The sequence below is a fragment of the Amblyraja radiata genome, chromosome 25 (assembly GCF_010909765.2).
Source record: "Amblyraja radiata isolate CabotCenter1 chromosome 25, sAmbRad1.1.pri, whole genome shotgun sequence".
NCBI lineage: Eukaryota > Metazoa > Chordata > Chondrichthyes > Rajiformes > Rajidae > Amblyraja > Amblyraja radiata.
In genome coordinates, this window is record NC_045980.1 from 34,628,245 (window position 1) to 34,643,533 (window position 15,289).

At 48.0% G+C, this 15,289-nt stretch overlaps 1 protein-coding gene across 2 annotated transcripts in view; it reads right to left on the reverse strand.

Moving 5' to 3' along the window:
• The window catches only part of pi4ka (phosphatidylinositol 4-kinase alpha), a 122,486-nt gene that overhangs the window by 55,103 nt on the left and 52,094 nt on the right, over nucleotides 1-15,289 (reverse strand). For both annotated transcript variants that reach the window (XM_033043823.1, XM_033043824.1), the window contains exons 20-29: nucleotides 9,986-10,094; nucleotides 8,149-8,285; nucleotides 6,892-7,025; nucleotides 6,124-6,206; nucleotides 5,516-5,586; nucleotides 5,296-5,420; nucleotides 4,515-4,596; nucleotides 4,350-4,433; nucleotides 1,376-1,465; nucleotides 263-382 (exon numbers count right to left, since the gene is read on the reverse strand). In XM_033043823.1, the coding sequence (XP_032899714.1) occupies nucleotides 263-382; nucleotides 1,376-1,465; nucleotides 4,350-4,433; nucleotides 4,515-4,596; nucleotides 5,296-5,420; nucleotides 5,516-5,586; nucleotides 6,124-6,206; nucleotides 6,892-7,025; nucleotides 8,149-8,285; nucleotides 9,986-10,094 (1,035 nt within the window). The remainder of the gene's footprint in view (nucleotides 1-262; nucleotides 383-1,375; nucleotides 1,466-4,349; nucleotides 4,434-4,514; nucleotides 4,597-5,295; nucleotides 5,421-5,515; nucleotides 5,587-6,123; nucleotides 6,207-6,891; nucleotides 7,026-8,148; nucleotides 8,286-9,985; nucleotides 10,095-15,289) is intronic.

The window sequence follows — 15,289 nt, forward strand, 5'->3', positions numbered from 1 at the left end:
ATTATATCATATTGCAGACAGACAAACGCCGCTGGAGTAACTCAGCCGGACAGGCAGCGTCTCTGGAGAGAAGGAATGGGTGACGTGTGGGCCGAGACCCTTCTTCAGGCCGATGGCCTTACATTGTTGTGAGTGATGGGTGCAGTGTTTACAGACTTGTTGTTGTTGTGCTGCTGCTGCTGCTGCTGCTGCTGCTAAGTAGAATCTCATTGTTTCGTTCCAGTAAATATGTGACAATAAAACTCTCTTGGTTTCTACATACCCCGAGTGTGGTGTTCTGCCTGTTGTAACACGCAAAGTTCAAGATGCTTTCCGTTGCCATGGCGAGCCCAGCGTGCTGGGACAACCCAAACACCCAGTTCTGGTTCTTATTCAAATACTCCTGCAAAAAAACACACACACACACACACAGATGTTTAGTTTAGTTTAGTTTACAGATACACAGCGGAAACAATCCCTTCGGCCTACCGAGTCGGCACCGACCAGCGATCCCCGCACATTGACACTACCCTCCACACACCTGGGACAATTCTTTTTAACCTTTTACACCAAGCTAATTAACTAGAGCTAGACAGGGCTCTTAAATCTTATTGAAACATATAAGATTGTTAAGGGTTTGGACACGCTAGAGGCAGGAAACAAGTTACCGATGTTGGGGGAGTCCAGAACCAGGGGCCACACACAGTTTAAGAATAAGGGGTAAGCCATTTAGAACAGAGACAAAGAAACACTTTTTCTCACAGAGAGTGGTGAGTCTGTGGAATTCTCTGCCTCAGAGGGCGGTGGAGGCCGGTTCTCTGGATGCTTTCAAGAGAGAGCTAGATAGGGTTCTTAAAGATAGCGGAGTCGGGGCTTATGGGGAGAAGGCAGGAACGGGGTACTGATTGGGGATGATCAGCCATGATCACATTGAATGGCGGTGCTGGCCCTAAGGGCCGAATGGCCTACTCCTGCACCTATCGTCTATTGTCTATTGTAACTGCACTGAAGTTGCCCCTCAGCTTCATGTTTATTATTTTCCCTTAAACCAATATCCTCTGGTTCTTGATTCCTCTACGGTGGGTAAAAGACTCTGCATTCACCCTTTCTATTCACCCTACTCTGGGCAGGAGACTCTGCGCGTCTACCTGAGCTAGGATTTGCTACACCACTGTAAGATCACCCCTCATCCTCCTGCGCTCCAAGGAATAAGAGTCCCCTAGCCTGCTCGACCTCTCCCTGTAGCTCAGGCCCTCGAGTCCCGGCAACATCCCCGTAAATCTTCTCTGCCGCCCTTTCCGGCTTGAATCAGCCAAGTCGTTTCTATAAAAACATCAAACAACAGCCTCGAGTGTTACGGGACCCTGATCCGTTGCCGAATCTTCTGGCAGCTTACCTGAAGATGGGATTTGGTGACTGACGGAGCCCACTTCATCGCCTCCTGCAGTATCCCACCACAGCGAGCCGCAAAGTCCCGCACAATACTCTGAGGGAAATGGGGGGGAAAAAACAACCCGTCTTCAACTGATTAAACCTCACCAGAACAGGCCTCTTCAGACTGAAGAAGGGCCCCGACTCAAAACATCACCTCATCGCCTTTCTAAAGGTACGTTCTTTAATTCTGAGGCTGTGGCCTCTGGTCCTAGACTCTCCCACCAGTGAAAACATCCTCTCCACATCCACTCTATCCAGGCCTTTCACTATTCGGTAGGTTTCAAGTTACGCTCCAGAGATAGAAACATAGAAAATAGGTGCTGGAGGAGGCCATTCGGCCCTTCGATCCAGCACTGCCATTCATTGTGATCATGGCTGATCGTCCCAAATCAATAACCCGTGCCTGCCTTCTCCCCATATCCCTTGATTCCACTAGCCCCTAGAGCTCTATCTAACTCTCTCTTAAATCCATCCAATGACTTGGCCTCCACTGCCCTCTGTGGCAGGGAATTCCATACATTTACAAATCTCTGGGTGAAAAAGCTTTTTCTCACCTCAGTCTTAAATGACCTCCCCTTTATTCTAAGATGTTTAAGAAAGAACTGCAGATGCTGGTAAAATAGAAGGCTGGCACAAAATGCTGGAGTCTGAAGAAGGGTCTCGACCCGAAACATTGCCAGTTCCTTCTCCCCATAGATGCTGCCTCACCCGTTGAGTTACGCCAGCATTTTGTGTCCACCTACGTTCCAGAGCTGCTGCCTGAGCCGCTGAGTTACTCCAGCACTTTGTGTCTGTCTACTTGCCCTCCGCACCTCCTATAGTTTCCCGAAGGAAATTAAGAAATAATGTCTATAAGTTGCCTTTAAAGTTGTTAGTCTTTGAAAGGGAACTTGCAGACATTACTGTGGATCATGAGGATAAAGGAAGCTCAAAGGATGAAGACTCAGACAACTATATAGTTACCTAATTCACTGTGACATCCTTTAGATGGATGGGAGTGGGTGGTGGTGCTGGATAGAGTGGATGTGGGGAGGATGTTTCCACTAGTGGGAGAATCTAGGACCAGAGGCCACAACCTCAGAATAAAAGGACATACCTTTAGAAAGGAGAGGAGGATTATTAAGGGTTTGGACACGCTAGAGGCAGGAAATAAGTTTCCGATGTCGGGGGAGACCAGAACCAGGGGCCACAGATTAAAAATAAGGTGTAAGCCATTTAGAACTGAGACGAGGAAACACTTTTTCCACACAGAGAGTTGTGAGTCTGTGGAATTCTCTGCCTCAGAGGGCGGTGGAGGCAGGTTCTCTGGATGCTTTCAAGAGAGAGCTAGATAGGGCTCTTAAAAATAGCCAAGGGATATGGGCAGAAGGCAGGAAAGGGGTACTGATTGGGGATGATCAGCCATGATCACATTGAATGGCGGTGCTGGCTCGAAGGGCCAAATGGCCTACTCCTGCACCTATTGTCTATTGAATGGCCTAATTCTGCTCCTTGAACTTAAGAACTATGCCAGTTGTTCAACAAATGATTGGTCTTCAATGAGCTGTGGTGTGGTCTAGTGGGGAGCCTGCATACAGCATGATAGAACATCAGAGCTGGTTGGAAAATCAGAGTGAAAGGTAGTTCTCATGGTTCACACTGATGCTGCCGAGCTCCATCGGTCCAGGATGTGCTGATTGCTCCCTCCAGTGGCAAACGTACACAACTGCAGCTAATCACAAGATGCTGGAGTAACTCAGCGGGCGGGACAGGCAGCATCTCTGGAGGGAAGGAATGGGTGACGTTTCGGGTCGAGACCCTGACGAAGGGTCTGCCTTGAAGAAGAGATGCTGTCTGTCCCGCTGAGTTTTTAGTTTAGAATTAGAGCGCGGAAACAGGCCCTTTCGGCCCAGCGGGTCCGCGCCGACCAGCGATCCCCGCACGCTAACACTATCCTACACCCACTAGGGACAATTTTTACATTTACCAAGCCAATTAACCTACAAACCTGTACGTCTTTGGAGTGTGGGAGGAAACCGAAGATCTCGAAGGAAACCCACGCAGGTCACGGGGAGAACGTGCAAACTCCGTACAGACAGCGCCCGTAGTCGGGATCGAACCTGGGTCTCCAGTGCTGCATTCGCTGTAAGGCAGTAACTCTGCCACTGTCCCACCATGACCGCCTTTGAGTTACTCCAGCATGTTGCGTCTCTACCTTCGGTTTAAACCAGCACCTGCAGTTCCTTCCTACACGTTTAACCTGCAAACCCCGCACGTCTTTGGGATGTGGGAGGAGACCCACGCGGTCACAGGGAGAACGTGCAAACTCCACACATACAGCACCCGAGGTCAGGATGGAACCCGGGTCTGTGGCGCTGAGAGGCAGCAACTCTGCCACTGTGTGTTGTGGCAACTATTAGCCCAAGCTGTTGAGCAAAACTCGTCTGTTGAGTAGTAATAATAATAATAATGGATGGGATTTATATAGCACCTTTCTAATACTCAAGGCGCTTTACATCGCATTATTCATTCACTCCTCAGTCACACTCGGTGGTGGTAAGCTACTTCTGTAGCCACAGCTGCCCTGGGGCAGACTGACGGAAGCGTGGCTGCCAATCTGCGCCTACGGCCCCTCCGACCACCACCAATCACTCACACACATTCACACACAGGCAAAGGTGGGTGAAGTGTCTTGCCCAAGGACACAACGACAGTATGCACTCCAAGCGGGATTCGAGTAGACTGGGGCTAAGCTTGCGGTACGGAGGGTGTGTGCATTGGATCCCCAGCTGTTGCCTGCAAGGTCCCTAGATTGCAACCTTCACGTGGCCCACCCTGTTTCGACTAATGCAATCAGCCCGATGTGTGCACAAACAAATAGACGTGGTGTTTTGGTGTCACTTTTGACCAACACAGCCTCACAGCCGTTTGGTTTTGACTGTGAGAGCGGGCGTTACCTCTCTGGCTTCATTGGTGTCGGGGACAGTGATCCTGTATGGGGTGTCCAGGATGTCGTAGTACGGCTGGTCCTTGTGGACATCCTGCAAGACAGAACATACACGTCATGGAAGCTTGGCCAATTTATTCCCTTAATATGGCCATCAGTCCCGCCGGCTTCTTACCGCACTGAGGGAGAGGGAGAGAGTCTGAAGGATATCCAGCATGGTCTTCAGGACAGACCCATTCCACAGCAAGTGCGGGAACCTGGAACACACAAAGAACCAACATCAGAGGCTCATCGGGCTTTTCGAAGGAGGCAACTGCAGACTTTAAGCTATTTCTTCGCCTTATGGGGTTGTTCATTTTCATAGACTATTGACATAGACAATAGGTGCAGGAGTATAAGTTTAAGAATAAGGGGTAAGCCATTTAGAACGGAGACTAGGAAACACTTTTTCTCACAGAGAGTTGCGAGTCTGCGGAATTCTCTGCCTCAGAGGGCGGTGGAGGCAGGTTCTCTGGATGCTTTCAAGAGAGAGCTAGATAGAGGTCTTAAAAATAGCGGAGTCAGGGGATATGGGGAGAAGGCAGGAACGGGGTACTGATTGTGGATGATCACCCATGATCACATTGAATGGCCTACTCCTGCACCTATTGAGTAGGCCATTCGGCCCTTCGAGCCAGCACCGCCGTTCAATGCGATCATGGCTGATCATCCACAATCAGTACCCCGTTCCTGCCTTCTCCCCATATCCCCTGACTCCGCTATCTTTAAGAGCCCTATCCAGCTCTCTCTTGAAAGTATCCAGAGAACCGGCCTCCACCGCCCTCTGAGGCAGAGAATTCCACAGACTCACCACTCTGTGTGTGGAAAAAGTGTTTCCTCGTCTCTGTTCTAAATGGCTTACCCCTTATTATGAAACTGTGGATGACTATTGTAAGAAAGTTAAGTTGGTCACGTACTTGTCGACCAAGCCCGATAGAAACTTGTCGGCGACTCGTCGAATGCGCTTGTGAATGTGGTTGAAGTTGACCAGCAGGAACTGAGCGTGCTTCTCCAGCTCCTCCTCGTTCTCCTTGGTCTTGGGCTGACAAAGACAAAGAGCCGTCAGATTCTTCTTACAAACGACGTTACAAACGCACGGAGAACGCTTCGGAGCGATTCGAGTGAAAGGCCGCGTACCTTGTCCGCCATGACAGCGAGGAAAACCTCAAAGACTTTATCGGCCACCGCGATCACGCACTGCATCATGCCTGGTGAACAGATAAAGGGAAACAGTGTCAGTCCCCGGGGGTTGTTAGCTCGATTCTCAACACTTCTCAATGTCGTCACGGAGGAAGTGCCTTGCTGGCATCGTTGGCAAAGTCAACCTGTGCGACGGAAATTCAGCCCACAATCCCGCATTCCGGGAACCCCCCTGGATGGTGCGGCTCACCCTCCCGGCGTGGAAGGAGCGGGGCATAGAAACATAGAAAATAGGTGCAGGAGGAGGCCATTCAGCCCATCGAGCCAGCACCGTCATTCATTGCGATCATGGCTGATCGTCCCCAATCAATAACCAGTGCCTGCCTTCTCCCCATATCCCTTGACTCCACTAGCCCCTAGAGCTCTATCTTACTCTCTCTTAAGGTGGAGGGTCTCGACACAAAACCCCACCCATTCCTTCTCTCCAGGTACGCTGCCCGTCCCGCTGAGTTGCTCCAGCTTTTTGTGCCTACAATCCAGAAAGGCTCTGGAAGATAAGGGCGCCGGAGTAATCAGCGGAGGGAACCCGCGCTTGAAATGCTCACCGGCTTTATCTTTCTGAATAGCCTTGTCCTCCAAATAGCGGAACATCACCTGGAAACGGTCCTGGTCGGTCGATCGGGACACCCTGCAAAGCAACGCACAAGTAACTCAGATGGACCTTCTTCCTGAGGAGACTGAAGAAGGTCCACCTGTCTCCTCAGATTCTGGTGAACTTCTACCGCTGCACCATCGAGAGCATCCTTACCAACTGCATCACAGTATGGTACGGCAACTGCTCTGTCTCCGACCGGAAGGCATTGCAGAGGGTGGTGAAAATTGCCCAACGCATCACCGGTTCCTCGCTCCCCTCCATTGAGTCTGTCCAAAGCAAGCGTTGTCTGCGGAGGGCGCTCAGCATCGCCAAGGACTGCTCTCACCCCAACCACGGACTGTTTACCCTCCTACCGTCCGGGAGGCGCTACAGGTCTCTCCGTTGCCGGACCAGCAGGTCCAGGAACAGCTTCTTCCCGGCGGCTGTCACTCTACTCAACACTGTACCTCGGTGACTGCCAATCACCCCCCCCCCCGGACACTCCTCCCACAGGAAAAACACTATGACTGTATGCATGTAAATAGATTTATTTATTGAAATCATATTCTACGTCGCTCTTCCAGGGAGATGCTAACTGCATTTTGTTGTCTCTGTACTGTACACTGACAATGACAATTAAAGTTGAATCTGAATCTGACGAGCGTGTGTGTGTAAGGAACCAGATTATGCAGCGTTGCAGTTTAAGAAACATTCTTGCGCTCGAGATTGTTTTACAGACCTCATGTATTCCAGGCGGTAGACGGAGAGGAGGTATGTGGACATCGCAAAGTCCAGCTTGTTAATGAGGGCCGAGACCTCAGGAGGGGGGTCCAGCAGATTTATTATGGTGCTTCTTAATTCAGTCAGTTCAGCCTAATGGAAAACAAATAAGAAACAATAGACAATAGGTGCAGGAGTAGGCCCATTCTCCTGCCTTCTCCCCATAACCCGATACCATTACCAATCAAGAATCAGTCAAATTCCACCTTAAAAATATCCCTTGATGGCCTCCACAGCCATCCAGGGCAATTACACAGATTCACCACCCTCTGGCCACAGAAATTCCTCCTCATCTCCTTTAGACAATAGACAATAGGTGCAGGAGTAGTCCATTCGGCCCCTTCGAGCCAGCACCGCCATTCAATGTGATTATGGCTGATCATCCACAATCAGTACCCCGTTCCTGCCTTCTCCCCATATCCCCTGACTCCGCTATCTTTAAGAGCCCTATCTAGCTCTCTCTTGAAAGTTTCCAGAGAACCTGCCTCCACCGCCCTCTGAGGCAGAGAATTCCACAGACTCACAACTCTCTGTGTGAAAAAGTGTTTCCTCGTCTCCGTTCTAAATGGCTTACCCCCTTATTCTTAAACTGTGTGGCCCCTGGTTCTGGACTCCCCCAACATCGGGAACATGTTTCCTGCCTCTAGCGTGTCCAAACCCTTAATAATCCTCCTCTCCTTTCTGACGGTATGTCCTTTTATTCTGAGGTTGTGGCCTCTGGTCCTAGACTAAAAATACCCACTGCTTGGCCTCCACAGCCTTCTGTGGCAAAGAACTCCACAGATTCACCCCTCTCTGACCCGAGGATCAGGCAGCATCTCTGGAGAAAGGTGAAGAGGTGACATTTCGGGTCGCGAGCCTTCCTCAGAGTGAGGATACAAAGGACATTTACACCAAATGGTGTAGTGAAATTTGACTTGCCAAAGCAGCAGACGAATAAAGATAAGACACAACATTAAAGAATTTAACAATAAACATAAAAACATGGAAACATCCCCCCACAATGGTTCCCACTGTGGGGGAAGGCAGCAAAGTCCAGTCCCATCCCCCGTTCACCCATAGTCGGGCCTATTGTGGCCTCCGCAGCCAGTCCGATGCTTCAGGCCCTCTTGCCGGGAAGCTGGAACTCCGGCGTCGGGTGAACTCTCCTCAGGGGTCAGGGGGAAAAGGGAAAGGAGAGGTGGACGAATAAGATGGAACGAACGGATGCTCTTACCGGCGAGACGGTGTCGTTCTTCAGGGCCGAGTTGTACTGCAGCTCTGAGCGCAGGGGCTCTCCCCCGGGGAAGGTCAGCAACGGAGACTTGGTGGCGATCTCACACACGCCCTCGTACCACTCCTCTGGCCACAGCCCTGCGCAAACACAAGCCCCCAACGTTATAGAAACATGGACAATCGGTGCAGGAGTAGGCCATTCGGCCCTTCGAGCCAACCCCCCCCTCCATTCAAGGTAGACGAAATTCAATGTAGGTTTAAAAACCTGATTTCATTGCTGTGAACTCCATACATTAGTAGCATGTCTTGCAAACTATTCTACCTGAAAGTTCCGAGGCATCATTATTATTATATATTTCTGTTGCTGACTTTTTCATTGCCATCTTCAAATCAAAAGTGTTCTTTGGTGTTGATTATTTTATACTCAGGACTAAATTAAAATAGTTGTCCACTCTACAATCCTGAACTACTATCAACCTCATTAGTGACCCGGGGACTAATTTTGATCGGACTTTGGTAGACAAAAATGCTGGAGAAACTCAGCGGGTGCAGCAGCATCTATGGAGCGAAGGAAATAGGCGACGTTTTTCGGGCCCCGAAACCCTTCTTCAGACATTCAATGTGATCATGGCTGGGTTGGCAAAGAGGCTCCAAAATGGCGTCTCCTAGTTTGACTTAACAGAGGTAGACAAAAATGCTGGTGAAACTCAGCGGGTGCAGCAGCATCTATGGAGCGAAGGAAATAGGCAACGTTTCGGGACGAAACCCTTCCGGGTTTCGGCCCGAAACGTTGCCTATTTCCTTTTGGGTTTCGTCCCGAAACGTTGCCTATTTCCTTCGCTCCATAGATGCTGCCGCACCCGCTGAGTTTCTCCAGCTATTTTGTCTACCTTCGATTCTCCAGCATCTGCAGTTCCTTCTTGACCACCCCTCCATTCAATATGTTTAAGAAAGAACTGCAGATGCTGGAAAAATCGAAGGGTTGATTTGAATGTAGCTGAAAAGAAAGAATGAGACAGCAAGAGGGAGGGAACAGAAGAATTTGAAGAAAGGCCATTAAAATTAATAAAGGAAGTAGACGTTCTAAAATCCCACAATCCCAGTTACACGTTTACAATCAACGTCCACAAGTTTTGGGACTGAGATGAGGGAAAACTTTTTCACCCAGAGAGTTGTGAATCTGTGGAATTCTCTGCCACAGAAGGCAGTGGAGGCCAATTCACTGGATGTTTTCATTAGAATGTTAGAGTTAGCTCTTAGGGCTAAAGGAATCAAGGGATATGGGGAGAAAGCGGGAACGGGGTATTGATTATGGATGTGTAAGAAAGAACTGCAGATGCTGGTTTAGTATACTGGCAGTGACAGCTCGAAGGGCCGAATGGTCTACTTCTGCACCTATTGTCTATTGTCTCTTGAATATATTGAGTGAACTATCCTCCACTGCCTTCTGTGGCAGAGAATTCCACAGATTCACAAAGCTCTGGATGAAGGTAGACACAAAATGCTGGAGTAACAACGGGTGAGGCAGCACCTCTGGAGAGAAGGAATGGGCGACGTTTCGGGTCGAGACCCTTCTTCAGCCTGATGTTGGTTGATCAGCCATGATCATATTGAATGGTGGTGTTGGCTCATCAGGGCCGAATGGCCTCCTGCAACTATTTTCTATGTTTGCAGTAACGGAGTTGAGAATACAAGCGGCAGAAGCCAGCTTGTTCGAAGCCCCCCCCACCCCCGAGACCGTAGAAACGTCAAGTGGCTGGGTGTTAAAGACACTGACGGATGTCTTTGGACGAACTTAGCGCGCGATGACCCCGTAATCTCAGCAGCCTGGCCGGTACCTGAACCTTCCACCGCAAACCCCATCACCACCGAGTAGAGCCAGAAGTCACGGAACAGCTTCTGGAGCCTGGGTTTGGCATCTTTGATCGGGGGCAATCGTCTGGTCAGCTGCAGAAAAACAGAGGCTGTGTGATTAGTGGCCCTGAACATGTCATTAATATACAAACATAGACAATAGGTGCAGGAGTAGGCCATTCAGCCCTTGGAGCCAGCACCGCCATTCAACATGATCAAGGGTGATCATCCAAAATCAATACCCCGTTCCTGCTTTCTCTCCATATTCCTTGATTCCGTTAGCCCCAAGAGCTATATCTAACACTCTCCTGAATAGCAAAGAGGTCCTTCAGCAGTTGTACAGGGCCCTAGTGAGACCACACCTGGAGTATTGTGTAAATCTGAGGAACGACATTCTATTGAGGAAGTGCAGCGTAGGTTCACCAGGTTAATTCCCGGGATGGCGGGACTGTCATATGCTGAGAGAATGGAGCAGCTGGGCTTGAATACACTGGAATTTAGAAGGATGAGAGGGAATCTTATTGAAACATATCAGATTATTAAAGGATTGGACATGCTCGAGGCAGGAAACATGTTCCCGATGTTGGGGGAGTCCAGAATCAGGGGCCACAGTTTAAGAATATGGGGTAAGCCATTTAGAACGGAGATGGGAAACTAGTAGAGTAGCTATGGATACTATGAGTTTCAAAGTAAAAGAAGAACTGACACTTTTGAAAAATATAAAAGTGGATAAGTCTCCAGGTCCTGACAGGATATTCCCTAGGACATTGAGGGAAGTTAGTGTAGAAATAGCCGGGGCTATGACAGAAATATTTCAAATGTGATTAGAAACGGGAATAGTCCCCGAGGATTGGCGTACTGCGCATGTTGTTCCATTGTTTAAAAAGGGTTCTAAAAGTAAACCTAGCAATTATAGACCTGTTAGTTTGATTTCAGTGGTGGGCAAATTAATGGAAAAGATACAGAGATAATATATATAAGCATCTGGATAAACAGGGTCTGATTAGGAACAGTCAACATGGATTTGTGCCTGGAAGGTCATGTTTGACTAATCTTCTTGAAATTTTTGAAGAGATTACTAGGGAAATTGACGAGGGTAAAGCAGTGGATGTTGTCTATATGGACTTTAGTAAGGCCTTTGACAAGGTTCCTCATGGAAGGTTGGTTAAGAAGGTTCAACTGTTGGGTATAAATGCAGGAGTAGCAAGATGGATTCAACAGTGGCTGAATGGGAGAAGCCAGAGGGTAATGGTGGATGGCTGTTTGTCAGGTTGGAGGCAGGTGACTAGTGGGGTGCCTCAGGGATCTGTGTTGGGTCCTTTGTTGTTTGTCATGTACATCAATGATCTGGATGAAGGGGTGGTAAATTGGATTAGTAAGTATGCAGATGATACCAAGATAGGGGGTGTTGTGGATAATGAAGAGGATTTCCAAAGTCTACAGAGTGATTTAGGCCATTTGGAAGAATGGGCTGAAAGATGGCAGATGGAGTTTAATGCTGATAAATGTGAGGTGCTACACCTTGGCAGGACAAATCAAAATAGGACGTACATGGTAAATGGTAGGGAATTGAAGAATACAGTTGAACAGAGGGATCTGGGAATAACCGTGCATAGTTCCTTGAAGGTGGAATCTCATATAGATAGGGTGGTAAAGAAAGCTTTTGGTATGCTAGCCTTTATAAATCAGAGCATTGAGTATAGAAGCTGGGATGTAATGTTAAAATTGTACAAGGCATTGGTGAGACCAAATCTGGAGTATGGTGTACAATTTTGGTCGCCCAATTATAGAAAGGATGTCAACAAAATAGAGAGAGTACAGAGGAGATTTACTAGAATGTTGCCTGGGTTTCAACAACTAAGTCACAGAGAAATGTTGAATAAGTTAGGTCTTTATTCTCTGGAGCGCAGAAGGTTAAGGGGGGACTTGATAGAGGTCTTTAAAATGATGAGAGGGATAGACAGAGTTGATGTGGACAAGCTTTTCCCTTTGAGAATAGGGAAGATTCAAACGAGAGGACATGACTTCATAATTAAGGGACAGAAGTTTAGGGGTAACATGAGGGGGAACTTCTTTACTCAGAGAGTGGTAGCGGTGTGGAATGAGCTTCCAGTAGAAGTGGTGGAGGCAGGTTCGTTGGTATCATTTAAAAATAAATTGGATAGGCATATGGATGAGAAGGGAATGGAGGGTTATGGTATGAGTGCAGGCAGGTGGGACTAAGGGAAAAAAGTTGTTCGGCACGGACTTGTAGGGCCGAGATGGCCTGTTTCCGTGCTGTAATTGTTGTATGGTTATATGAGGAAACACTTTTTCACACAGAGAGTTGTGAATCTGTGGAATTCTCTGCCTCAGAAGGCAGTGGAGGCTGACTCTCTGGATGCTTTCAAGAGAGTTAGATGCTTTCAAGAGAGTTAGATATGGGGAGAAGGCAGGAACAGGGTACTGATTGGGGATGATCAGCCATGATCACATTGAATGGCGGTGCTGGCTCGAAGGGCCGAATGGCCTACTCCTGCACCTGTTGTCTATTAGAATATATTCAGTGAATTGTCCTCCACTGCCTTCTGTGGCAGAGAATTCCACAGATTCACAATTCTCTGGGTGAAAAGGTTTTTCCTCAGTGTACTCGCCATGCCTTGCACATCATTCTGAAGGTCTTCATTCTCAAGTTTAAACTGCAATTCCCAAAATGAATAGTACATTTATTTTGAAAACAAAATCTATTTTCCTTAAACAGATTCCTCTTCTCCAAAGGTGCTGCCTGACCCACTGAGATATTTCGAAGGCAGATAAAAATGCTGGAGAAACTCAGCGGGTGAGGCAGCATCTCTGGAAAGAAGGAATGAGCGACGTTTCGGGTCGAGACCCTTCTTCAGACTGATGTTTGGGGGGGACACAGATAGAATGTGGCGCAGTAAGACTAGTGGGAGAACTGGGAAGGGGAAGGAGGGAGAAAGCAAGGGCTACCTGAAGTTAGAGAAGTCAATGTTCATACCGCTGGGGTGTAAACTACCCAAGCGAAATATGAGATGCTGTTCCTCCAATTTGCGCTGGGCCTCACTCTGACAATGGAGGAGTCCCAGGACAGAAAGGTCAGATTGGGAATGGGAGGGGTTGAAGTGCTGGGCCACCGGGAGATTAGTTTGGTTAGGACGGACTGAGCGGAGGTGTTCGGCGAAACGAACGCCGAGCCTGCGCTTGGTCTCGCCAATGTAGAGAAGTTGACACCTGGAACAGCGGATACAGTAGATGAGGTTGGATAAGATATTTTTTGTTTATGCAGAGGATGGTGGGTGCCTGGAAAGTGCTGCCAGGGATGCTGGTGGTGTTAGATACAAAGATGCAATTTGAGAGACTTTTAGATAGGCACATGGATTTGCAAAGGAATGGATATGGATTATATACATGCTGATACGGGTGGATCTTGGCACAGACATTGTGGGCCGAAGGGCCTGTTGCTGTACTGTACTGTGTAATCCTAAAACGGACTTGTCTGCCCCGCAACGTAGCATTTCCATTGCCCAGTAAAAGAACGCAGAGTATGATGAAGGAAGCAGTGATAATTTACTGTCCTGCAGTCCAGAGACAGAGGTTCAAATCCCAGCAGAGCACTGGAAGCATTAAATGATACTAATTTTAAATTAAATGAATTTTATAACCCCTATCCTGTGGAATCGAGAAGCAGAGGACAGAGGTTTAAGGTGAAGGGGAACAGGTTGAACAGGAATCGGAGGGGTAACTTTTTCCACACAAAGGGTGGTGGGTGTATGGAACGAGCTGCCAGAGGAGTTAGTTGAGGCTGGGACTATTGCAATGTTTAAGAAACAATTAGACAGGTACATGGATAGGACAGGTTTGGAGGGGTATGGACCAAACGCAGGCATGTGGGACTAATGTAGATGGGACATGCTGGCCCGTGTGGGCAAGTTGGGCCGAAGGGCCTGTTTCTACGCTGTATGACTCTTTGAGGTTTAACTGGCAGAAAATATATTAATAATCAACGTTTTGTCATAAAATAGCCTCCAGCGAAGTCTTTGAGGAAATGAAATCTGTGTTGGCCTCATAAGATTTGGTTGTGGTGTTTGTGGCAGATGTGGAATATTATAGCGGATGTAATGAAAGCTCGTTTTTTTTTACCTCTGTCCAACTACCCTCAAGTTAATATAGGCACATAAATGATTGGATGCTCGCCAAAGTCAAGTCAGCAATCCACTTAAAGTAAACATAATAGTCACTTTTAAACCACTTGATATACAAAGCTTATGAAAAACTGGCCAGTCTGGCCTTGAAAGCAGGTGATAAGCAATTAAACCTGGAAGCGGGTTGGAACTTGATTTATCCGATCAAATAAATAAAAAACAAACCATCTCACAGGCCGGAGAAAGATTTTTGTTTAATTTTACTTTAGTTTAGATACAGCATGGAAACAGGCCCTTCGGCCCATGCCGACCATCGATCACTCAAGTTGTATGTCATCCTACTTGTCTTACCAACCCCCCTAAGCACTAGGGACAATTTTACAGAGGCCAGGTTAGCAGACAAACACGTGCGTCTTTGAGATGTGGGAGGACACCGAGGCAGTCACAGGGAGAACATGCAAACTCCACATAGTCCGCACCTCGAGGTCAGGGATCGGACCGGGGTCTCTGGTGCTGTGCAACACTAATTCTACCAGCTGAAAATGGTGGAGATAATGGTTTCACAACAGACCCCGGCATAATCAATGACTAGTCTCATCCCCGGTCACTCCCTCTTCTCCCCTCACCCATCAGGCAAGAGGTACAGAAGTGTGAAAATGCACACCCCCAAATCCAAGGACAGTTTCTTCCCAGCTGTTATCAGGCAACTGAACCATGCTACTAACAACTAGAGCAGTCCTGAATCTACCTCATTGGAGACCCTCAGACTATCTTTGATCAAACTTAACTCGATTTTGTCTTCTGCTAAACGCTATTCCCTTAATTGTGTATCTGTACACTGTGGACGGCTCGATTGTAATCATGTGTAGTCTTTCCAATGACTGGTTAGCTCGCAACAAAAATCTTTTCACTACACCTCGGTACACGTGACAATAAAATAAATTAAATTAATCTACATGTTCATGAATATCGGCGCAGCGGTAGAGTTCCCGCCTTACAGCGAATGCAACGCCGGAGGCTCGGGTTCGATCCCGACTACGGGCGCTGTCTGTACGGAGTTTGTACGTTCTCCCCGTGACCTGCCTGGGCTTACTCCGAGATCTTCGGTTTCTTCCCACATTCCAAAAGGCGAACAGGTTTTTAGGT